Genomic DNA, 25,166 nt, shown 5'->3' on the forward strand with positions numbered 1-25,166 from the left:
TCCTCACACATGTGCAGAGCACAGAAAAAAATGGAAACCATTTAAAAAAAAAGCTCAAGAAGTCTCCAGCCCCAGTAATCAGGAAGAGGAACAACAAATATACGTAGAACAGAGTTTCGACTAAAAAAAAGGAGAAAATGAAAGAGACTTGAATATCTACAGCAGAAATGAAGAAATATATGGATACTTTTCAGCAATCTTTTGTGCAATTGACAAAGGAAGTGAATAAATGTAATGAGAGTATAGTTGAGAATAAGAGCTTTACAAAAAAGAAGGAATAGATGATGTCACAAATGAATAAAAAACTTGGTGGAAGAAAAAATTAAAGGGAATGAATTTGAAATTCAAAATGCTAAAAATATGAAAAAATTCAAGAAGAAATAGCCACAATAAAAGATCAATTAATTCAAAAAAATTGATATGTTAGAAAATTTCAGTAGAAGAAATAATATAAAAATTGTTGGACTTAAAGAAGGCGATGAAGGACAAGACATGAAGAGGCTTTTGCAATGTTGAATTCTACAATCTTTGGGGGTAATCAAATTTTAAGCAGACATTGAGATTGAAAGAGCTCATAGAACATTATGACCAAAACCGCAACCAGATCAAAAGCCACGTTCGATACTTCGTTACAAAGTGAGGGAAAAAAATCTTGGAACTGACGGCGAAGCAAGCGAAACAGAGACAATCACCATTAATTTATAATGGAAATAATATTTTCTTTTACCCTGATTTGTTGAAAAAAAGAAAACAATTCAATGGTATTAAAAATATGTTATGGAAAAAAGGTTATGCTTTTGTTTTAAGGTGCCTGGCAGTATTGAAAGTTTTTGTTCCTGAAGGAAAAAAATAGATTTTTTATGGAACCCAATGAAGCAAAAGTGTTTGCAGATTCATTACCTGAGAGAAACGAGAAGTGAGTGTTTTTTGAAGTGAGAGAGGAAATATAAAGATTACAGCAGAAGATATAAAGAAGAAAAGAAATATGTTTTGAGAGGGAGAATATTAGGAAGGAAGGTTCTTACCTGGAAGGTTTATAAATAAGTTAAAATTACTAATTGGCAGAGATTGAAAGGATCTGAGGCAATAAGAGACAGTATAATATTTTAGGGGAAGTCATTTCAGAGTATGAGCTTGGCTTCTGCAGAGTCATGTGAGCAGATGTGGTTTCACCACAACTCCTATAGATCAAGGGTGAAAGGACATACTATCAATAATGTAAAACTTTGGCGGGGGGGGGGTCTATCTTTTTTGTTTCCATTCTTAATACACCTAGATACAATATTATGAAATATACTATTAATGTTTTAAATATGAGAGGAAATGGGAGTGGAAAGATGGGTGGTTAATAAATTTAGTGGAAGAGTTGATAGCTTAAAAATTGAATTTTATTAGTATTAATAGTAATGGGATTCAGAACCAAATAAAATGGAAAAAATTATTAGTATATATGAAAAAAATTAAGGTAGACATTGCCTTTTTACAAGAAACACATTTGACAGAAAAAGAACATGAAGAATTAAAAGGAGACTGGGTAGGAATTGTAATAGCATCATTGTTTAATTCTATGGCCAGAGGTACAGCAATATTGATAAACACAAAAATTACTAGTAAAAATATTAAATACTAGTGTAGATATAGTTGGAAGATATGTTATGGTAAATTGTTGGATTTACTCGAAACAATGAATCTTAATGAATATGTAGGCATCAAATGAAAATGATGGTAAATTTATACAAGATGTTTTTATGCAATTATCAAATGCCAAGTGAAAAGTTATATTAGGGGAAGATTTTAATTTTGCTTTAGACCCTAAAGTGGATAGATCAGGAGATAAAACGACAAAAAATAAAGTAGCAAAAATAGTAGTAAATTTAATGAAAGATATGGATCTAGTGGATATTTGGAGAAGAATTCATCCAAATGAAATGGACTATTCCTTTTATTCATTTCGATTCAAAATATATTCACAAAGAGATATGTTTCTTATTTCTACACAATTTCAACATAAATTACAAAGGGTGGAACATGAAGCGAGTGCTTTATCGTATCATTCAGCTTTAATTTTGTCAATTTTATTAGAAGAGCAAAAAAGTTTACAATATGGGACTCTATGAAGGCATATATAAGAGGTCAAACAATAAGTTATACTTCAAAAGTAAAGAAAGAATATGAAAGAAGTAGACCAGTTGAAGAAATAATAAAATTGGAGAAGGAAATACAAGTGCAAAGAGATGAGGAGAATAGAAAATTGTTAGTCTAAGAAATTAATACTTATAGAATGGAGAGAGATAAGAGATCATGAGAAAAATATTATGAGTTGGGTGAAAGGGCACATGCAGACTTAGCATGGCAAGTAAAAATGAAACATATTTCTAGAACAATAACTGCAATTAAAAAACCTATAGCCCAGCTTACTTATAAACCACAGGAAACAAATGATAATTTTAAGGAATTTTATGCTAAACTTTATCATTCAGAATCTTTGAAAGGTAACAACAAAATAAAAGAGTATTTGAGAAAAAGTTAAATTGCCTGCACTAAAAGATGATGAAGAACTAAAGTTGTCCAATAATTTTTCTGAAATAGAAGTTTATGAGGCCCTAACATCTTTACAAAATAATAAAGCACCAAGTGAAGATGATTTTCCTCCAGAGTTTTATAAAGAATTTAAGGAGTTATTAAGACCTGTATTAGTGGAGGTATTAGACCAAATGAAAGAGGTACATGATTTGCCAGAATAATTTAAAAGTGTAAATAACAGTAATTCCGAAGGGAAAGATTGTTTACAACCTTCTTCATATAGACCTATATCACCATTGAATATGGATTATAAAATCATATCAAAATTATTAGCTAATAGGTTAGTTGAAATTTTTACCAAAATTAATAAATATGGATCAAACTGGTTTTATTAATAGAAGAGCAGCAGACAACATAGTTAAATTTTTTAATTAAACTATATTAAAATTTAACTATATTAAAATATAGTGCAAAATATAAAGATTCCAGAGTTGGTGGTAGATGCAGAGAAAGTATTTGACAGATTGGAATGGGACTTTTTATTTGAAACACAATGTTTTTGACATCCAAAATATTTTAATAAATTGGATAAAGGCATTATACGACCAGCTAAAAGCAAAAATGATTACGAATAAATATCAAAACCTTTTTGTTAGAAAGGTCTTCCAGACAAGGTTGCCCATTATTACTCTTTCTATTTGCATTATCAATTGAACCATTACCATAAATAATTAGAACTGATGGAGAAATTAAAGGATTTAAAGTAGGCAATAATGAACATAATATTAGCCTATTTGCAGATGATGTTATAATATATTTAACAAGACCAGAAATATTGTTAAATAAGTTGAATGAGAGATTAGAGATTAAAAGAATATGGATTAGTATCGGGTTATAAAGTTAATGTTGATAAAAATGAGGTGATGCCTATGGTAGATATGGATTATTCTCAGTATAAAAGATTGATAAAATTTAAGTGACAAAATTATGTAATCAAATATTTAGGAATAAAAATTAATAGAAATATAATTTGTTTAAATTATTTACCATTATTACCAAAGATGGAAGAAGACTTGAGAAGATGGAAAGATTTACCAATAATGCTAATAGGATGGGTGGATTGTATTAAAATGAATATTTTTCCGAGAATACCATATTATTTCAATTATCACCCATCCATATACCAGAATAATTTTTTCAAAGTTTGAATAAAATGATATGAGAATTTATTTGGAAAGGTAAAATGTCAAGAGTTGGTCCCAAAAAATTAAAGTGGAAATTTGATCAGGGTGAACTAAGATGACCAAATTTTAAGAATTATTTTAAAGCAGCTCAATTGAAATTCTTGTCCTCTTGTTATCAAAGGGGTGAAAAAACAGCTTGGGTTCAGATTGAAATGAATAACATTGGAGAATCTATCCCAGAATAAATTTTATATAAATGGAATAGTTTGGAGAAATGGAGTTGTTTAAAGGCAATAAGGAGATATTAATTTTAAAACGTATATTTAAAATATGGAATCAAATTCATATGGAGAAAGGACTTTAAAACTATCAACTGTAGCGGCCACTACAACACAGAAAACACACCACTGAACTCGGTGGGGTTTCCAGTAGAACTGCTTATTTGAATTTTGTGCGCGCCCCATTAAGGCTAATGGGAGTTCCGCCCTGCGCAGCGGTGACATCATCACATGGCCCGGGTTGCAAGCTGTGGGCTGAGCCACGAGGCAATGAGCAAGCCCCAACGCCACCATCTTCTGCAGCTGCCCTGCCAGCACGGCTGTACAAACGGGGCCGGTTCACTTACAGAGATGTGTACCACTACCCAACTACCAAAAATGTTGTTAAAATAAAATCAACTTATTCCTTTTACATTCAATAATTCTTTATTTTATAATTGGTATAGTAAAGGTATACAGAGGATTAAAAAAATTTTCTTAGGATCATTCTTTTTAACTTTTGAACAATTAAAAGATAAATATAATATACAAAATAATACAATCTTTGCATACTATCAGTTAAATTGTATTTAAAAAAATATTGGGAACAGATTTGAGGCTTACAAAAGAAAGTCAATTTGAAGATATAACAGATACATTTATGGTCAAGAAATTTATTACTAATATGTATATAAAATTATAAGGAAAAAAGATTGATCTAAATCAAAAATATGATGGGAAAAAGATTTAAACATACAAATTCAAGAGGAAAATTGTGTCAAGAAAGTGCTACGAATACAGTTAATGCCAGATACCAAATGGTCCAATATAATTCTCTATCAATTATATATTTCACAAAAATTAAAAGGACTTAATTCTAATTATTCCAATAAGTGTTTTCAATGTACAAAAGAAATAGGGACTTTTTTTTTCATTCAGTGTGGTCTTGTGAAAAAATGGAAATGTTCTGGAATGATTTGAGTGTTTTACTAGGCCAAATTATGAAGATAAAGATACAACAGAATCCAAGAATATTTTTACTTGAGAATATATATGAAAAGGATGTAAAGTTCAAATTGGATAAATGTCAAGAGAAATTTTTAAGTATTGCAATAGCAACTGCAAAGAAATGTATAGATAGCAATAACATGAAAAACTGAAAAGGCAGTATCATTAAGTAGATGCCATAGTGAAATGCAAAATTGTATACCTTGGAAAAAATAACATATAGTTTTAAGGAATCGAATTGAAAATTTTTATATGTGAAAACCATATATGGATTTTATGAATACATTTCCATCCACCTCTTCCACCTTACCTACCACTCTCAATTAGCGACTGTGATCATAATCAATGAATTTGTATACACGAACAATATTATATATGTAGCGATAGGTGTTCTTTCTTTTTATTATTTTTGGAGGGAAGGGAGTTGGGGAGAAAAATCTCAAAGTCCATTTTATTCTATCACTATGCATGACTAAACGATTAATGTTATATTATTGAATTTTGTTTGCATTGAAACATTTTAAAAATAAGCAATTGACAGGCTCAAACCTGCTCATGTTGACATAACTGCCCCGATTCAACAGCCAGTTCAATGCAGGGATCAACCTCCCAAAAATCTACCAGGTGATAATGCCGGTTCTCAGGATGGGTGGGGCATGTAGCTGCACTATAGATGGACTACGATTCCCAGAAGTCTAGCGAACTGGCACAGGACATCATAATGTGGTGTGTGTGGTTCAATGTTTTAAAAGAATATGCGTGTGACTTCAGTAAACAAATTCTGATTTACCTGCAACTGTGTTGTTATTTTGTTCCATCAGCCACCACTGCGTTTTCAGTGGTTACAGTTTAAAATTTGTATTCAATTAACTAAATCCTAATTAATGTATTATGATTTGGCATTTAAATAAAATTATTCATGCTTAATTAAAACATAATTAAGCATTATGTACTGCACAGCTCAAGCCCTTCATCCATGTTGTTGTGCCAATCTATATAAATCTACTCAAGTATCAGAAAATCATAGGGAATGGGAAAATACATGTACAATTTATAAATGACTGTGGGAAAGTGGTAGCGCCAATAAAACACATATGCACACAATTTATAGCACGCATTGGAAATTCACAGCAAGGATGAAATACACACAAGGTGGGTATATCTAGTGTATACCTAGAACGCTTCCACCAGCATTGTCTCCGCTCCATCCTCAACATCCATTGGAGCGCTTACATCCCTAACGTCGAAATACTCGAGATGGCAGAGGTCGACAGCATCGAGTCCACGCTGCTGAAGATCCAGCTGCGCTGGATGGGTCACGTCTCCAGAATGGAGGACCATCGCCTTCCCAAGATCGTGTTATATGGCGAGCTCTCCACTGGCCACCGTGACAGAGGTGCACCAAAGAAAAGGTACAAGGACTGCCTAAAGAAATCTCTTGGTGCCTGCCACATTGACCACCGCCAGTGGGCTGATAACGCCTCAAACCGTGCATCTTGGCGCCTCACAGTTTGGCGGGCAGCAACCTCCTTTGAAGAAGACCGCAGAGCCCACCTCACTGACAAAAGGCAAAGGAGGAAAAACCCAACACCCAACCCCAACCAACCAATTTTCCCCTGCAACCGCTGCAATCGTGTCTGCCTGTCCCGCATCGGACTTGTCAGCCACAAACGAGCCTGCAGCTGACGTGGACTTTTTACCCCCTCCATAAATCTTCGTCCGCGAAGCCAAGCCAAAGAAAGAAGAATGAGCCCAAAGGACCCCAAAACCCAGCAGCAATAGACATTTACCAAGACAAGTAGTTATTTAATCAAAAGTTGTTTTTAATCATCTTTAAACATGAAAAGAGAATCAAACTTTAACTTTTCTCTATTAACTTAACTAACCCAACTTAACCCCCTTCTAATTCTAAGCACACATGTATGTGATGTGTGTGTAAATTTAATTAAAGTTCTTTGGTTCACAGTTCAATCTCACTTTTCATTCTTCAAAGTTCACTGGTTGCAGGCAATTCTTGTACTGTGCACAGAATTTTAACATGTATAAAGTTCCCCAGGCTTTAGCGTTCGAAAGGAAAATGTTTACCGCTCAGGAAGGTTCTTTGTAGGTTTGCAGAGAGAGATTTGTTGTTCCATGATTTCCACAACTGAGGTACCACCATTAGTCACCTCAATGTCTTGCTGATGAAACATGCCCCATCAGGGTTCACCAGATGACAACCTTTCTTTCAGACTAGCACAAAGTTCCTTTCTGTTCGCCTCATTCCAAGAGAAACATCAGACAGATATCACTTCCAGCCATCCACCACTCTGGAGTTTCTGTTTCACTTCCAACCAGCTTCTCCTGCTTGTTTCAGCTGTCACTCTCTCTCCATCTCAGATTCCAACTACTAGCCACATGTCCCCCTCTCTCTCACTTGCAAAACCCCTTCCTTCTCCAGCAAACAGTAGGAGTTAGTCTTCTGCTCCCATTTGTTGTTTTAGGTAAATAAACCTCTCAATGATCTTCGAGTGAGCACTTTGCAGAAAGGTCAGAAGTCTTGTAAAAATGTTCAACACAGATGACCTGTTTCCAGTCCATTCATTTCATGACATCATTTCAATTAGCACCTACTTGTCAAATGCACATAGCATTCTCCATAGTTTCTGTAAAGTCACTGAATATGAATTCTTCAGCATTTCAAATAAAATGTTTTAAAATGTGTGAATGTATGTAACCTACTCTAATTTTACCAATTATCTCCCAAATATATCTACAAGTATCACATCACAAGTGCAACAATCAAGGATAGAGAGATGTCTGTGAGAGATGGGGGGGGGGGGGGTGAGAGAAAAAAAAACCCTGCATGTAGGCACGTAACTAAATGCCATTTCCTTTAAAGCTCGTGTCCCAGTATGCCTTGGCATAATGAAAGGGCTGTATGCACGGAGCACTCATAGAGGGATTTCTCTGCCGCACAGAATTCTGGGAGGGTAGGTTTGCCATTGCTCGATGCATCACTCAGTACATTTCTGGTGGTCAGGCACCCCTCCACTCTGGGATCCCGGGTGGTGAGTGCAAAAAGACCACAAAAAAATAGTTAACATTGGTCCAGTGTGAATGGCAAAAAAACAGCTTCTTGAACTGATTCATGGAACAGCAAATTTACTGGTTAGCCAATGTGAAAAGGACTTGTGTGAATTTTCCCACTAAACCAACCAGTGGAAAAAAGCACATCTGTCTATCCCCCCCAATTTTAAATACCTCTATGAAATCTCTCCTCATTCTTCTATGCTCCAGAGAATAAAGTCCTAATCTGTTTACCCTTTTCCTGTAACTCAGTTCTTGAAGTCCAGGTAACACCCTAGTAAATCTGATGAACAGATCCTTGCAGAACTCCATTAGTCACCGACTTCCAGGAAGAAGACGATCTGTCCACTACTACTCTCTGCCTTTTTCACAAGCCAAGGTTCCATGGACTGCATGCCTCCTGACTTTCTGAATATCTCATGGGGGACCTTACCTTCAAATTCAAAATGCCATGAAATCTAAATCATACAAGTCCACAACAGACACAGAGTGCTGTCTAGTAAGGATGTGCCATTAGCCCAACACTATTACAGTGCAGTCACCCAAGTTCAAATCCGGCACAGTGCTATTACAGCACCTTGCACCTGATGACCAAGCTCTTCCCTGTAATTGAGAGGAAGCGCTACACCCACAGACTCAACTTCTGGTGGACCTTTGGGTTCCACTCCAATTTTTGTTGCACACCTCGGCCCCTCCAAACCAGATCCCAACCACATGTAGTCAGATCTGTGAAGAGTATGATAGACCAGTCAGGCCAGTAACCAAAGAGCATTGCCTCTCTCTGACAGTTTACCCTTGCTCCCAAGGGAGACTCAAAATGGCCACAGATGCTGGTCAGTCTGCAGACTAATTGTGTGTCTGAACAGAAGACGACATGTTGACCAGGTACAGGGAGGCTTTGACCAGAGTGCCTCCACTGCATGGCAATGTCAATCCTTTTATGCCATCATCCTTTCTGATGGATTCAGCAAAGGGCTCTATGCAGCTCACAAGACGAGAGAGCAAGCAACCTGTCTCCAGATTTGATGGGGAAGCAATCTATTTCCCACCCATTGATGCCAGTGGAGAGCAGTTTAATCAAATTTCAGTTTCCTTCCCCAAAGCCCATCGTGAAGAGCATGCCCACCATCATGTTTGTGTACTATATCTGGTCAAAAGCTTCTCTTGGTCTAAACCAGTAGTTTTCAAACTTTTTTTTACCACTTACATAACCACCTTAAGTAATCTTTATGCCATAGGTGTTTGTGATTGGTAAGGGATTACTTAAAGTGATATGAGAGAAAAGTTTGAAAACTACTGTTTTTAATCGTGACTGATTGACTCGTTATATGCACGATTTCAGTACTCCAAAGGAAATGGGCCATTGACCATTTTTCTCAAGCAAAATATTTTAGTAACAACTGGTTCTAGAGCAGTGGCTCTCAATCTCCCCCCCCCCCCCCACCAATTTACATACCACTATGTAATCCCTTACTAATCACAGAGCACCTATGGCATAGGGATTACTTAAAGTGGTATGTGACTGGAAAGAAAAAGTTTGAAAACTACTGGTCTAAACTGACCAGTTGTCCTGCACATAGGCAATGATATTTGAGAAGTGTGAGGCTGTCAGAAATTTTCCTGTCTCGGTTTGGTCTGGATGTATCACCTGCCTCACAATTTTGTAGTGGATGTTTAACAATGAAATGGGTCTCCAATTCCCGATGTCTTTATTCTCCCCTTTTGGTTTCAAGATTAGTGTGATGATACCCTTCTCTAATCCTAACTCTAATGCATCCTGTCAGGAACATAGCATTGTATACTTCCAGAGGTCCAGCCCCAGGCCCACAGAGCCATGTATACAACTCAGCAGGCAAGCCATTGCTTCCAGTTTTACTGACCCAAAGGAACGGATGCAGTCAGTCAGCTTCTCCAGGGGAATTGGCTGGTCCAGACTCTCCAGCAATGCTGTTGTCCATGAAAGAGGACAGAAATATTTGGGAGGCCATTCTATCTGCAGCTTTGATGTAGAGTTTTGTATGCCGGTCTGTGAGGGTGTGACTGAGCTGTCCATTCCCTGAAAGCTATGGATCATAGAGGTTCCTCTGAAATTTTTAGAAGTACCTCATTCGGCTCCACTGTGCAGATTCTGGATGGAAACTGTTCAATCTATGTCACCTCCATTCCATAACAAAAGGAAATCCGAACCCAAATGAAGGAGCGACAAGAAGCAACCTGTCGTCACCACCATAGGTAGATGTGAAGAAATGCACCATCATCCTTAAGAGTGCAAATGTAGCAATTAGGTCTTGGAGAAAAAAAATCATATCAAGACCTTAAATTTGGCACAAAGTTCATGTCTTACTGGTACTTCAGAGATATGCACTATCTGCAGGAGGCAGCAAAAACAACTCCCCTATCCATTGCAAAGTGAGCAAACGCTCTCCCAATCATCTGCAAATGGAGAAATGAGAGACAAGAGAATGCAAATACTGGAATTTGGAGTAAAAATAAACTGTTGGGAGGGAAAAAAAACTTCTTTGGTTCATTCACACAATGACAAAATAAAATTAGGAAATGATCAATTAATGTGAACCCTAACCCAATGTCACTTAAAAAGAAACTATAAAACCAGAAATCAACAGATGGACAAAGTATTAAAATTAGAAAATATGAGAGAAGGTGGAACAGAAGCAGGTGGTGTACACAGAACTCGAGGTGGACATCAAAGTTGTGGAACCAAAAGCGCACAAAAGTTAGGCTGTTGGGTAGCAACAGAAGATTCCTTCCATCAGCCTTTCTGGAAAACAATAGCATTTCACAATCATTTTTTTTCCAACCTCCTCCATACCAAAAAGCCAATGTGCTGGATTGAGCAAGTTAATCCTTTTATTCTCAACTGCACATGTAAAAACAGGGCACCACTGCAGTCTTTACATTTTTTTAGGGGAGCAGCCCTGCTGAGAAAAACATTGAAAGAGTCCTTCTTCAATAGTTTGCTTCGTGGCTTGATGCCCTGCTTTGTCCGGGGATCATTCTTGGCGTGGGTCTGATGGCAAACTTAACGATTGTCAATTGATGGTTGAGGGCATTCATCAGGCTGGATGGGGGGGGGGGGGGGATGCAATTTACCCCAAAACTGGACGCCTGAAAACAAACAGAACGAATGATCAAGGTCAAGAAAAATCATCGATGTGCTCCAAGAACACTGCCATGGGGCACAAGAGGGTCCTACCTACATTACACGTCCAGGGGGACAAGAGGGCCCTACCAACATTACACGTCCAGGGGCACACGAGGGCCCTACCTACATTACACGTCCAGGGGCACAAGAGGGCCCTACCAACATTACACGTCCAGGGGCACACGAGGGCCCTACCTACATTACACGTCCAGGGGCACAAGAGGGCCCTACCAACATTACACGTCCAGGGGCACAAGAGGGCCCTACCTACATTACACGTCCAGGGGCACACGAGGGCCCTACCAACATTACACGTCCAGGGGCACACGAGGGCCCTACCTACATTACACGTCCAGGGGCACAAGAGGGCCCTACCAACATTACACGTCCAGGGGCACAAGAGGGCCCTACCTACATTACACGTCCAGGGGCACACGAGGGCCCTACCTACATTACACGTCCAGGGGCACAAGAGGGCCCTACCAACATTACACGTCCAGGGGCACACGAGGGCCCTACCAACATTACACGTCCAGGGGCACACGAGGGCCCTACCTACATTACACGTCCAGGGGCACAAGAGGGCCCTACCAACATTACACGTCCAGGGGCACAAGAGGGCCCTACCTACATTACACGTCCAGGGGCACACGAGGGCCCTACCTACATTACACGTCCACCTCCTCCATCCCTACCGCCGGGACTTTCAGTCACTTTGAACATATTTTTCTTCCACATCTACTTTGACGGGCACGGGTCTTCCCATCGCCCCACGATCCGCCTCAACCCCCCACCCACCCCTGTTCCGCCAGCACCTCCGCGCCGGCCGGCAAACAGCGTCCCGCAGCAGCCCCCGGAGGCTGGCGCGCGGGCCACAGCAGCAGCGCGCGGCGGCCCGGCCGAGACACGGACGCTCTACTTTCATTAATCGCGGCCCGGGTGGATTGGAGCATCCAGGGGCAGCTTGAAAGATGCACGTGATTCAAGCGAGCCTATGGAGCAGCTCGGCGCCAAAGATGACGTGGAGCCACCGTCCCGAATGGCGGAAGCTGCTGCAGTTGACGTCTCGGCGCCCGAGAACCGTGCACCAAGGAGAGCGAGCAGCCAAGAACTCACCCCTCCCCGCCCGCCCGCCCAGTTGTGCATCCACCGTATCTCTTCGTGAAATCGTGGCGAGAGCATTGTGCATCTTCCCGTGAACAATCCGGATCGGTTCTCGGGCGGGGCAGTGATCGGATTCACTTGGGTCCAGCATTGCGAGAAACCCGGGCTCGAACCGTTCGGACCAAAAACGTTCGATCGGGTCACCGCTGAGGGGAAGGCGGAAAGAGAGCGGTTCAGCCCGGGTTGATTTTTGCAATGGCACAGCAGGACAACTGGTCATTAGTTTCCAAAGGATTTCATCCCAAAAAGTGCTTGACGTTTTGAATACGGACTCCGCCGCCGGGAGGGGAGGGGAGGGGAGGGGGGGGGATTGCGCAAGGCCGCGTATATCAGGGGTCATCCTGAATTGGGACCGCCTCGCTGGGGATTGCGCTGAGAATCGAGGGCGGCTCGTCGCCTGCGGAAGAAGAGGAAAGAGCACCTCTGCTCCTGCCCGAGACCCCTTTCCCGGGCCGCCGACCGAACGGCGAAGCGGCCCTTCTATCCCGTGACTTGGGAGGAGGGGAGAGACGTGTTGGGAAAACGCCGAGCAAATCCTGACAAGAAGACGGGTTCGTTCCTTCTGCCTCTCGGCGGTCGTTTTTTTTTAAAAAAGGAGGAGCTTTCGACGGGTTTTTAATTTTGTGGAGAGATTTACGCCTGCGTGTTTCTTCAGGCGTGAAAACCTTGGGTCAACATGAAACTCAGCAGGAAGTTCACTATATTTGGAAGTGCCATATTCTGCGTGGTGATCTTCTCCTTGTACTTGATGCTCGACCACGTTCAGTTCGACCACCGAAAGGAGATTAGGAAAGGAATGACCTCTCCCAAGGTAAGGGATGTCCAGCTTCTTCGTGGTCACCCAGGCCGGGCTGTGCACTCTTCACGTTGCCTACAGTTGAGCTCATTTTAAGCCATTTCCATCAACTCTGCCCAGGTTTATTCATGTTCGTGAGGTTCTGCCTCAAAAGAGGGGAGGTTTTCTCCAATACAAAATAAATTCTCACCTAATTTTTTTAATTTTCGGATGAAATTTAAAAATGACATTACTTTATGTTAGAAAACTTTGTGGCAGTTGTAAAGTTACATTAAAAATAACTCGATATTAACTTGACTGCATAATACTGTACAGAATCAGGATTTATTGTCCTAAGCAAGCCGGGAAATTCAGTGTTTTGCACAGGATCATAGTGCAAACATGCACGTTATCACCTTAAGACATTCTTCTTTGGCTTGGCTTCGCGTACGAAGATTTATGGAGGGGTATGTCCGCGTCTGCCGCACGCTCGTTGGTGACTTGACGAGTCCGATGCGGGACAGGCGGGCACGGTGGCAAGGGAAAATTGGTGGGTTGGGTTTTTCCTCCTTTGTCTTTTGTCAATGAGGTGGGCTCGGCGGTCTTCTTCAAAGGAGGTGGCTGCCCGCCGAACTGTGAGGCGCCAAGATGCACGGTTGGAGGCGAGATCAACCCACTGGCCGGGGTCAATGGGGCAGGCACCAAGAGATTTCTTTAAGCAGTCCTTGTACCTCTTCTTTGGTGCACCTCTGTCTCGGTGGTGGCCAGTGGAGAGCTCGCCATAGAACACGATCTTGGGACGGCGATGGTCCTCCATTCTGGAGACGTGACCCACCCAGCGCAGTTGGGTCTTCAGCAGCGTGGATCCGATGCTTGCGGACTCTGCCTTGCTATTAAAAAAAATAAAATAATAGTGCACAAAAAGTCAGGCAGTGTCTCTGTGGTTCACTGATTATTCAGGAATCTGATGGTGGCGGAGAAGAAGCTGTCCTTGTGCCGCCTCTAGGCTCCTATACCTTTTCCCCAATGGTAGCAGAGTCAAGAGGGCATAGTCTGTATGGTGGGAGCCTTTGAGGATAAAGGCTTGTGCAGATGTCCTCGATGGAGGACAGGCTGAGTTAACAACTCTCTGGAGTTCATTCTTGTCCTGAGAGTTGACACCTCCGTACCAGGCAGCAATGCAACCGGCCAGAATGCACTCCACAATACACCTGTAGAAGTTTACCAGAGTCTTCTGAATCTCCTCACACCTCACAAGTATAGCCGCTGGTGAGCTTTCTTTGTGATTGCATCACCGTGGACGCTCCAGGATAGATCCTCGGAAATGTTGACACCCAGGAACTTGAAGTTCTTGACCTTCTCTGCCACTGCACCCTCGATGAGGACTGGCTCGTGTTCCCCTGACTTCTCCTGAAGTCCACAGTCATCTCTTTGGTTAATGATCTTGATGCACCAAGAAAATGGGTGCTATCATTGCCTTACTTTTCCAATCTCCTTTCTTGTATGGATAGAACACTACAGCAGAATACAGGCCCTTTGGCCTTCAATGTTGTACTGACCTATATATTCCTACCAAAAAAACTCTCTCTACCTCATTACCCTCTTATTTTTTTCTATCATACATGAGGCTGTCTAGGACTCTTAAATGTCCCTAATGTGTCATCCTCCACCAGCACCCCTGGCAAGGCATTCAGGTCACCCACAACTCTTTGTTTTTTTAAAAAAACTTGCCCCTGATGTCTCCCTTCACTTTGTACAGATGTCCTCTGGCATTTGCAACTCCTGCCCTGGGAAAAGGTTCTGGCTGTCTACCTTATCTATGCCTCTCAGAATCTTGATAGCTATAGGAATGGCCTATTTTTAAATTTGTAATGGCTCATATGATAAATGGAATGCTTCTATTGTTTTGCTAAATTATATTTTAATTTCAAAATGTGCATAAATGTTGCAAATATGTAAAATATAGAACTTTTAAGTGGCACTTTTAAATAAAATGTTGGTCAGTATAACGTTGTTCCTCGAGGAAGCAGTCCATAGATTTTTTTAAATATAGATTCCAAAGGCAGGAGAACCTTTCCTCATGAAGCTTTTGCAATGGCTGCAGCAAACTTCAGGGTGTCTTTCAGCCTAGCCTTGAGTGTTAAATGATACCAAATTACAGCATTTGCGGTGGATGACTCATGAACTTCAGCAGTCGACAGCAATGGTTCTCAACCTTTTTCTTTCCATTTATATACCACTTTAAGTATTCCCTATGCCCTGTGTGCTCTGTGATGAGGAAGGGATTGCTTAAGGTGGTATGTGGGTCGAAAGAAAAAGTTTGAAAATCACTGTTTTGATTGTACCTAATTGACTCGTTATGTGCACGGTTTCATAACTCCAAAGGAAATGGGCCAATGACAATTTTTATCAGGCAAAATATTTCAATAACAATTGGGTCAAGAGCAGTGATTCTCAACCTTCCCTTCCCATCCACATACCACCTTAAGCAATCTCTTATTAATCACAGAGGACCAATGGCATTGGGATTACTTAAAGTGGTATGTGAGTGGAAAGGAAAAGGTTGAGAGCCACTGGTATAGAGGGTATCTTTCACCAATTTTGGATCATCCAACTGCAATTGATATTGGTATCTCCATGTGTTGTGTTTACATTCCTAGGTTCTGTATTTATGCATCAGGTTTTTGCTGAACCTCTGCAAAAGACCAGCATATTACTTTCTGGAGCTTCATTATTTACAGAAAATGACTTGAAAGAGCAACAAATATAAAGCTGAATGACAGTGCCAACATTTCCATTTGAGTTAATTAAATGGATGAAGGTCTTATCTCTAGTGTAATCATTGAGACTCCAATCATAATGACAGATCTCATAGAGTGTCCTCTTTTCACTAGAAGAAGATGTTTTGGCCCATGTTAGAAAGTTCTAGTGATAAGGCATTCTGTCAGAGGACTTTGATCCACAGCTAAAGAAGCCACGCAAAATAGCCACGATCTAATTTTCCTGCATTTCTTTTCAGACATTCTATTTAGAGATCACTCTGTAATTGATCTGTGGTTTAAAGTGCTATTCTGTACCAAGTGTTCTTCAAGAGGCAGTTGAAAGCAATGTTCTCTGACAATAGGGCCAGACCAATTTTTCACAACACTAAGAACAAATATGGACAGCCTCCACCTTTTTCCACAAGGTTGCAATGGCCAATCTCTTTATGGTGAGTATAGAAATGTTCAGGGGAGATGGCAGAAGTAGGTTTTCTATGCAGAGAGTAGTGGGCACTTTGAATGGACAGCTGGGGTAGTGGTTGAGGCTGATACAGCAGGGACATGTGAGAGCCTCTTAGATACATGAATGTAAGACAAAAGGGGTGGGGTTATGGATTGTGAGGGAGGGAGGGAAGGGTTCATTTATTATGCAGGAGACTTCTATTGGTCAGATGCTGTGGGCCAGGGAACCTGTACTGACATGTGTTAATATAAATTTAAGCAATTACGCTGTTATCACATTCATGGTCTATGCACAGCTTGAGGTAGCAAACATACAGGCTGCCATCAAGATGAGGGCCATGTTGGGTATGTTTGCACTCCATTTTTCCAGAGATTTATAAAACGCAAGCACAAGATGCATTCTGATCTGTATTATAGAATGCAATGACTTTTAAGACACCAGGATGGTCTTGTTTAGATTTATTTAAGTATATCCAACTCTGTCAGATACTCTGAATTGTATGTGATCTAATTTAAAAAAAAACAAAGGCTTTAATTTAAACGAATGATGAAAATCTTTGAAGTAAGAACTTATCGGAACATAGACACAATTTACATCTGAAGAAGAAATAACAGTTTATTGGCCCTGATTTTTATTGTCAAAATAACAATGAAGCTGGTGGCTCATCATTCACAATGGTGGAGAAGTGCAGCAGAACCAAATTTGTCATATGCCACTCCTTCTTTAGGTTTGTGAGAACAGGTGTCAGATGTCTGTGTGTGAACAAGAAGGGGAGAGAAATGGGATTTTCCCTGGAGTAGCAACCAAATTATTTATAGGCTGATCAGAAGTCCATTGCTCTCCTCCAAAAAGTAAGTAACAAGTATGCTGAGGTCGATATTATTGATAGCTTGTGGTTTTAAATCCTGCCATTGTAGCTGGTGAATTTAAATTCAGCTATTTTAATAAACATGGAATAAAATGCTACTACTTGATTATTATTTTTAAAACAACTTATCAGGTTCATTAATTTACTTCAGGGGTGGAAATTTCATCCTTGCCTGTTTTTTTTTAAAAAAACTTTATATGTAACACCAGATCCATGAATGTGTTTGATTTTTTTTATTAACTGTTCTTGCAAATAGCTTTGCAAGCTCCATGGGAAACAAATCCTGGTCTTACCACTAGATGATATTTTTAAGAGACAATCAGTAAGTGCTGGCCTAATTGATGATGTCTGAAGATATTTATCATAAAGTCGTGCAACATGGAAAACTAACTGCGTCGCGGTTAGTGCAACGCCTTTACAGCACCAGTTCGGAGTTTGAATCCCACATTGTCTGTAAAGAGTTTGTACATTTTCCCCATTTCTGCATGGGTTTCATCACACCATTCAAAAAATACTGGGGATGTAGGTAAATTGGGCAGCATGGACTCGTGGGCTGAAATGGCATGTTACTGTGCTTAAACTTTTTTAAAAATCTCTGCTGACTGTCAAGTATCATTAATCCCATTTTCCTCTTGTATCAACATCAACTCTTCCTCCCTTGATTCCCTTGCCACCTATTCGAGAGACAATTTGCAGTTAATCTTATTAATCTACCAATCAATGTGTATTTGGCATGTTGGAGGAAAACAGGTGCCTAAAGCCATATCACCCAAGAAGAAAAATGTTCAGAGGTTCCTTTTATTGTCATGTAATAATACAGAAAATATATATACTTCAACTTTTCTGAGATTATGACAAAATAAATTGATGAGGCCTGAGGATGTGGTGTACATGGCTTTTAGGAAGGTGTTTGACAAGGTTCCTGTGGTAAAGGCTCATCCAGAAAGTCATGAGGCATGGAGTCCATTGAAACTTGGCTGTGTGGATTTGGAACTGGATAGTAATAAAATGGTTCTGCCTGGAGGTCCGTGACTAGTGGTGTTCTGCAGGGATCTGTTCTAGGACCCCTCTTCTTTGTCATTTTTCATAAACCACTTTTGTGAAGAGTCGAGGGGTGGGTCAACAAGTTTGCAGATTACATAAGGTGGATAGTGTAAATGATTGTGATCGGACTCAACGGGATGCAGAGTTAGGCTGAGAAGTGGCAGATGGAATTCGATACATAAAAATGTGAAGTGATACACTTTTGAAGATTGAACTTGAAGGCAGAGTACATTGTCTAATGGCAGGATTCTTAGCAGTCTGGAGGAACAAAGGTATTTTGGGTCCAAGTCAATAGGTTTCCCATGCATGTTGATACGATGGTTAAGAAGGCGTATGGTATGCAGACCTTCATTAGTTGAGGTATTGAGTTAAGAACCTTGATGTAATATTGAAGATATCTACAAAACTCTAGTTGGAGCATGCTTAGAATGTGGTGCTCCGTTTTGGTCCTCTTATTAGAGGAAAGATGTTTTAGAGAAGGGGTAGACGAGATTCACCAGGATCTGCCTGGATTGGTGAATGTCTGATGAAGAAAGGGTGAGCAAGCTGGGCTTTTCTCTTTGGAGTGCTGAAGAATGAGAGGGGCTTCAATAGAGTTGTAGAAGACTGAGAGGCATAGATAAGGTGGACAACCAAAAGTGGTGGTGCCTGGAATCCATTGCAGGAGGTTGTGGGAAAGGCTGATACAGTAGGGGCATTTAAAAGACTCCTTGATTGCACATGGATGTGACAATACTGGAGAGTGATGCGTTGTGAGGGAAGGAATGGTTAAATTATTGTTGAATAGATTTATGTAGGGAGGAACAACATCATGGCCCATGCTGTTCTTTATTCTATGTTTTAAATGAAAGAAAATCAAAAAGTTGATTAAGTTGTAGGTCAAAAGAGAAAGTGACATTGGGAAGTTATTGCTATACAATTAATGCTGACACATTATTCATACTTCATTGTAGGCCATGAAGAGTATGTTTGTGGCTTTCAACTTATCATCTATCCTTCCAGCAGATAACAAGAGCTACTGTGTAAGAACTTCTCCATTCCACCTCTTTACAATTCATTAATTGTGTGTATATTAGCATTTCAAAAATAGGAATGGGAATAAGCCATTTGGCCCCTTGAACCTGCTATGCAATTAAATTAAATTATGGCTGATTTAAATTTCCTTGGTAATCCTATTGTTTGCCCATAATTCCCTTATTGATTACAAATCTATCTCCTCTTTCAATGTATTGCAAGTTTCATCCTCTACTGATTTCTTGTGAAGCAATTCTAAAGACTCACAATCCATTGAGGAAAACAATTCTTTGTCATCTCAGTCTTAAATGAACTCTCTGGTAATATTAGACCATGTTCTTCCACTGTTTATCCTAGCATATTTGTTCAACCACTCCTCTAAAGACGATATCACCATTCCCAGGATTATTCTGGTGAATCTTCTCTGAAATTTCTCTAGAAAGAGTACATGTTGCTTATTATAAATAAGGGGACCAAATGTGGTGGTCTGGATGCAGCCTCACTAGAACTTTGTGTAATTGTATTAAGAATTCCCTCCTTTTTTATTATCTACCTCTGTGAAATAAAAGCCAGCTGTCCAGTAGCCTTCCTAAATTAAATTTTATGTTGAAATGTTTCCAAGTCCCTTTGTACTGTATCTTTCTGTAACCTTTCTCATTAAATAATAGTTTTATCATTCTTAATTATGAAGAACTTCACATTTTCCTTCATTTGCCATGTTTTTACCTACTCACATAATCTATCAGTATCTGTAAACAATTAAAAAAAATTTTTTTAGACATACAGCACAGTAACAGGCCATTTTGGCCCACGAGTCCATGCTGTCCAATTTAGACCCCATTAACCGACACCCCCGGTATGCTTTTTAATGGTGAGAGGAAACTGGAGCCCCCAGAGAAAACCCACACAGACACGGGGAGAAAGTACAGACCCCAGTCTGGTCCTGATCATTGGTGCTAACTGTGCTCTATTCCTCACAGCTAGCCTTCCCTCCTTCTTTTGTATCATTCCAAATATGGCCTCTTGCCTCTTTTCCTCTGAATCATTAATATAATTAATATATTTTAATAAACGACTGAGGTCCAAGCACAGATGCCTGCAACAACCCCACTGGTTACAGGTTGCCAATTCGAAAGTAACCCTCTTACTCTGAGCCAGTGTTTCCTGCCAGTTAAATCATCTACCCTTGCTAATATCTTTCTTCCAACAGTAAATCAACTTGAGAAGTAACAGTTTGTCTGTACCTTGTCCAGCATCTTTTGAAAATGCAAACAGTAAATCAACTTGTTTCCATCTATTCACTTTGGCTCTAATAATTTTGCCTGATATGATTTACCTTTCATGGAGCAAGATTGACTCTGCTTCATTGGATTATGATTTACAAAGTTCTGCTATTAGTTCAATAATTGATTTACATATTTTTTCAATGATAGTTAAGATAACTTGCAATTCTCTGCTAACAACCAATTTGAATAAAGCTATCATATTAGCAGTTTTCCAATCCTCCGTTCTCCTCCTCAAATCTAAGGATTTATGGAAGTTACTAACCAATATACCCTTATCTCTGCATTTTAGGACCCTAGGATGCAAAACATCAGATTTGGGTTATGAGCAGCCTTGCAAATTTACCAAATAGCAATTCTGTGTGATACTTTCTAATTTATGTACTTGAAACAAGAAGAGGCTGTTCAGCTCATTGAGTCCATGCCATCTGTCATGCAAAACAATCAAGTCAACCCCATTTCCCGTTTTCTTGTAGCATTGCAGCATAAGCCTACACACTTTAATTCTTTTTCCACTTCATTTAGGGTGATTTGCAGTTGATATTTAATCTAAGAGCATGTTGTTGGGATGTGGGGAGAAACTGGAGCACACAGTTGAAAGTCTTCTTTCTTTCTTTGGCTTGGCTTTGCGGACGAAGATTTATGGAGGGGTAATGTCCACGTCAGCTGCAGGCTCGTTTGTGGCTGACAAGTCCGATGCGGGACAGCAGTCACGGTTGCAGCAGTTGAAAGTAAAATGTGCAAATTCCACACAGCACCTGAGTTAGGATCAAACCCAAGTTGTTGGAGCTGCAAGGCACAACCAGTGAAGGGATTTAAATCCTCACCCTTCTTTTATGGGGGGGGGGGGGTGGGGGGAGAGAGTTTGCAGTTATTTCTGAGTGAGGACTCATGCAATGAAACTGCAAAACTTCTCTACCATTTTCTTGTTTCTCATGACTATTTCTGTTTTCCCTGCATGATTTAAAAAAAACTTGTTTACTTTGACCTTTCCCCTTTTTAAATACAGTTGGCAATTTCATATTTCTCACTTGTTTGCCTCATAATTTATTTTCCTCTTGATCTCTTTTTAATCCTCTTTTGCTGGATTCTGAATTTATCCCCTATAACCACTTTTTTTAAACCATTTTAAACTTTATCCTTCAATTTAAGATCTTGGTTAGACAAGATTGCTTTATCTCCCCACCTCTATCTTGGAATAATTTCTTAGAATCTTCATAATTTTTGATAATTTTAAAACTTATAAATGCTATGTTCAAATTTCACATGAAAGCTAAACTACCTGAAAAATTATTGGTCATGTAAATAAAATCCAGTAGAATAATTTTATTCTAATACCAGCTAAAATAATTGCCAGAAGTTCTGCCACATGGAAAGAAATTATCTGGAATTATTTATCTTAGCAGAGAAAACTATACTGCATATTATCAAATGGAGTTCATTTTTAATAATTGATAAAGGTTCCATTATTGTCATGTAATACTGTAATACATTTAGAATGTAACATCCATGAAATTCTTGAACTTTTGCATACTATAAGGCAGACAGAAGGTCACCACTTTGTACAGTGCACCTCACAGAAACCTACAGCACCTGGGTAGTCTTCCCTCCAAGTACTGACCAGTCCTGTACTTGCTTAGCTTCTGAGATCAGACAATCCCAAGCATATTCAGGCTATTAGGTGCTGTTGTGAAGGCAAGATGTGATTTTTAAAAAAAGTATTAGCTGATCAATATTGACATCTTTCTGTGATTATAGTTTCCACTCCTTAAAAATCAATTACAAAAATTCTGCTTGAGAAAGGATTTCACTTAAAGTTATTTTGCAAATTTAATCTGAGTAAATATTAACATGGATCCCTTCGCTTTGCTATAAGGCGTGACATGTAATATATGCTTACAAAAGGTCTCTCCATCTTTGGACTTGAGTGAACATGTGCACAGATCATAAACAGCTCTTTATTTTAAGTTATACATGTGTCATTGGAGCACAAGAGATTGTATGCTTATTAACTCTGTGCTGACTCTTCGTAGAGAAAAACAGATTGACCTTTTATCCTGCTGTGGCCTTAACCATGTAGTTCCCTCTAGTACCTATCCAATTAAATTTTGAAATCATTTAACATCTCCTCCTTTCTTCATAGAAAGTAGATTTTAAGCCATTATGGTATGCCACATTTTAATTCAAAAAAAAACTTCCTTTTGGTTTTATTCTTCTTCTATCATTTATTCTGCTTAACCTTGCATCTGTCTCCTGGTTGTTGTAGCATGTTGTCATAGGAATAGCCTTTTTTCATACCTTATCTAAACCTGTCACAACATAGTATGACACTATCACATCACTCCTCAAGTCTCTTTATTCCAAGAACAACAGTTCTCCTTCTCCAATCTAACTCTAGATCAGTGGTTCTTAACCTTTTTCTTACAACTCACATGCCACTTTAAGTATTCCCCATTCCATAGGTGCTCTGATTAGTAAGGGATTGCTTAAGGTGGTATGTGAATGGAAAGAAAAAGGTTGAGAACCACTGCTCTAAATGCATTCTGGTAAATTTTCAATGAATACACATCTCCTCTCTTGTCAGGAAGGTGGAACAGTGACTGCACATTCTTAGAAGGCTGAGATGAGCAAGGTTACTAGCTATCTTGTACTGTCAACTTTCCTCAAGAGCTCTATAGAGAGTGTCCTGGCTGGATGCATCACAGTATGGTACTGTTGCTGTAGAGCAGTGGATCACAGGACCAAAATAACAGCAAAGAGGATCACTGAGTTCTCCCTCTGCGTCCACCCCCTCCCCCCAATCAATCTGATTTATTTACCAGAATCATTGTTTAAAGAGGTCTTGCACAATTAGGGAGGACCATTAACACCCACTTGCAACATCTTCCAGCTACTCTTATTAGGAAAAAGATACAGAAGTACCACAGCCAGAATCTCCAAGCTGAAGAACAGCTTCTTCCCATGAGCAATGAGACTGCCGAACAGCTAAAACTGCTTTCTGAGACTCTACAATTTATTTATTAATGATATGTGGCGGTACGCCATTAGGCAGGTGAACCAGCCCCACTTGTCATGCACGCAGCAGGGCAGCCGGCCAACATGGTGCAGTCGGGGGTTTCCTCCCGACCTCTGCACCGGGCTTAGAAGCCCGTGCTTGATGACCCAAGTGACGCCCCGGTGACGTCGGGGCCCCCAGCCAGTTCTCAGCCGGGTTTGGGCTGGGAGTATAAGACCAGCCAGGCAGTCTGCAATAAATCAGTTTTTGCTCATTGAACTCAACCCGTCTGGTTGTGCGATCCTTCAGTTAGCAGTGTAGTCGCTGCTACAGATATTTATTTTAATATATCATTGACTGTGTTTCAAGATTATTTTGTCTTGTGATAAAACACAAAATATGATCTTAAAAATATTTCCTTTAGTCTAATGTAAGGCAGACAAAAATTTGCTATCAGAAGAAATTGCCCTGTGCCCCTTCACAGCCAGAGAAAGAGAAGCAAAAGAGAGCCCACCCAGAGTGTCCATGGCTTTGCATCCAGCGCTCCTGCAGCCTCTGCAGCCACACTGCCTTCATTCCAAACAATAAAAATGTGTTTTCCATGTACATGAGTTTGCACTGTTTTGCACCATGGACTGGAGAACACTTTTTCATCAGGTTATACTGGTAAAACCAGTAGACAAATATACTCAGAGGTCGAATTCTCTAGGTCAATTAATATTTTGAGATTCTTCTTGAAATGTTATTTCTGAAGACCACATTTTGGCAAGTCAGATCACCTGGCAGTGCTTCTTCTACCTGCATACAGAAAGAACCAAAAAGAGAGACTCCAGAGATCAGGGCAGCCAGAAGGTGGACGTGGGAGATTGAAGAATGGTTTACAGGTCTCACTAGAGTGAATGGGTTGATTGATTGATTGATGTTCAAGAACTAAACTAAGGATCTGAATTACACCACGGCTATCACAGATCTATCAAAACAGCTGTGGAAGAGTGTATCCTCACCAAATTGTTTAAGGTTTTCCCTGACCAGTAGCCCTGGATGAACAATAAAATCCAGCACCTACTGAGAGCCAAAACTCAGACATTTACATCCAGATATCCAGAACACTACACAAGGTGCAGGTCTGACCTACGGAGAGCCATCTTCTGGGCAAAGTGGAGATTTCTGATGAGAATGGAAAGGCCTAAATGACATAACCTACTACAAAACCAAATTTGTGCAATAGGAGACACCAAAATGTCACTCCCAGATGAGCTCAATGCCTGACCACCAAAACAAGAAAGAACCACTGTGCAACCCCATGTCCACTGATGATCTTCAGATACTGTCAGTATCTGAAGATGACTTGCGGGCTACCTTCAGAAGAATGAACTAAGGAGAGCATCCGGTCTGGAGTACTGAAAGCCTGCGCTGACCAACTGGCCAATGTATTCACTGATATCCTCAATGTCTCTCTGAAAGGGCGTGGTACTCATCTATTTCAAATAGGCCTTTATCATACCAGTGCCCAAGAAGAGTGTGGTAACCTATCTAAATTTCTGCTGACTAGTGGGACACAGTGATGAAGAGTTTTGAGAGGCTGGTGTGGAAG

At 40.0% G+C, this 25,166-nt stretch overlaps 1 protein-coding gene and 1 long non-coding RNA gene across 4 annotated transcripts in view; one reads left to right on the forward strand and one right to left on the reverse strand.

Moving 5' to 3' along the window:
- Nucleotides 1-10,891: 10,891 nt before the first annotated feature.
- LOC138740269 (uncharacterized) lies at nucleotides 10,892-12,303 on the reverse strand. The gene is made up of 2 exons (XR_011342781.1): nucleotides 12,020-12,303; nucleotides 10,892-11,167 (listed from the first exon to the last, which is right to left on the reverse strand). It is a non-coding gene; the product is annotated as an uncharacterized lncRNA (long non-coding RNA).
- man2a1 (mannosidase, alpha, class 2A, member 1) overlaps nucleotides 12,222-25,166 on the forward strand; it is a 169,654-nt gene continuing 156,709 nt past the window's right edge. The window contains exons 1-2 of one of the 3 annotated variants that reach the window (XM_069892634.1): nucleotides 12,222-12,919; nucleotides 13,024-13,179. In XM_069892634.1, the coding sequence (XP_069748735.1) occupies nucleotides 13,045-13,179 (135 nt within the window). In that variant the 5' untranslated portion in view covers nucleotides 12,222-12,919; nucleotides 13,024-13,044. Of the gene's footprint in view, nucleotides 13,180-16,251; nucleotides 16,355-25,166 lie in introns of those variants that run through there. The other 2 variants (XM_069892624.1, XM_069892644.1) reach the window with 2 other exon arrangements.

The sequence above is a fragment of the Narcine bancroftii genome, chromosome 1 (assembly GCF_036971445.1).
Source record: "Narcine bancroftii isolate sNarBan1 chromosome 1, sNarBan1.hap1, whole genome shotgun sequence".
NCBI lineage: Eukaryota > Metazoa > Chordata > Chondrichthyes > Torpediniformes > Narcinidae > Narcine > Narcine bancroftii.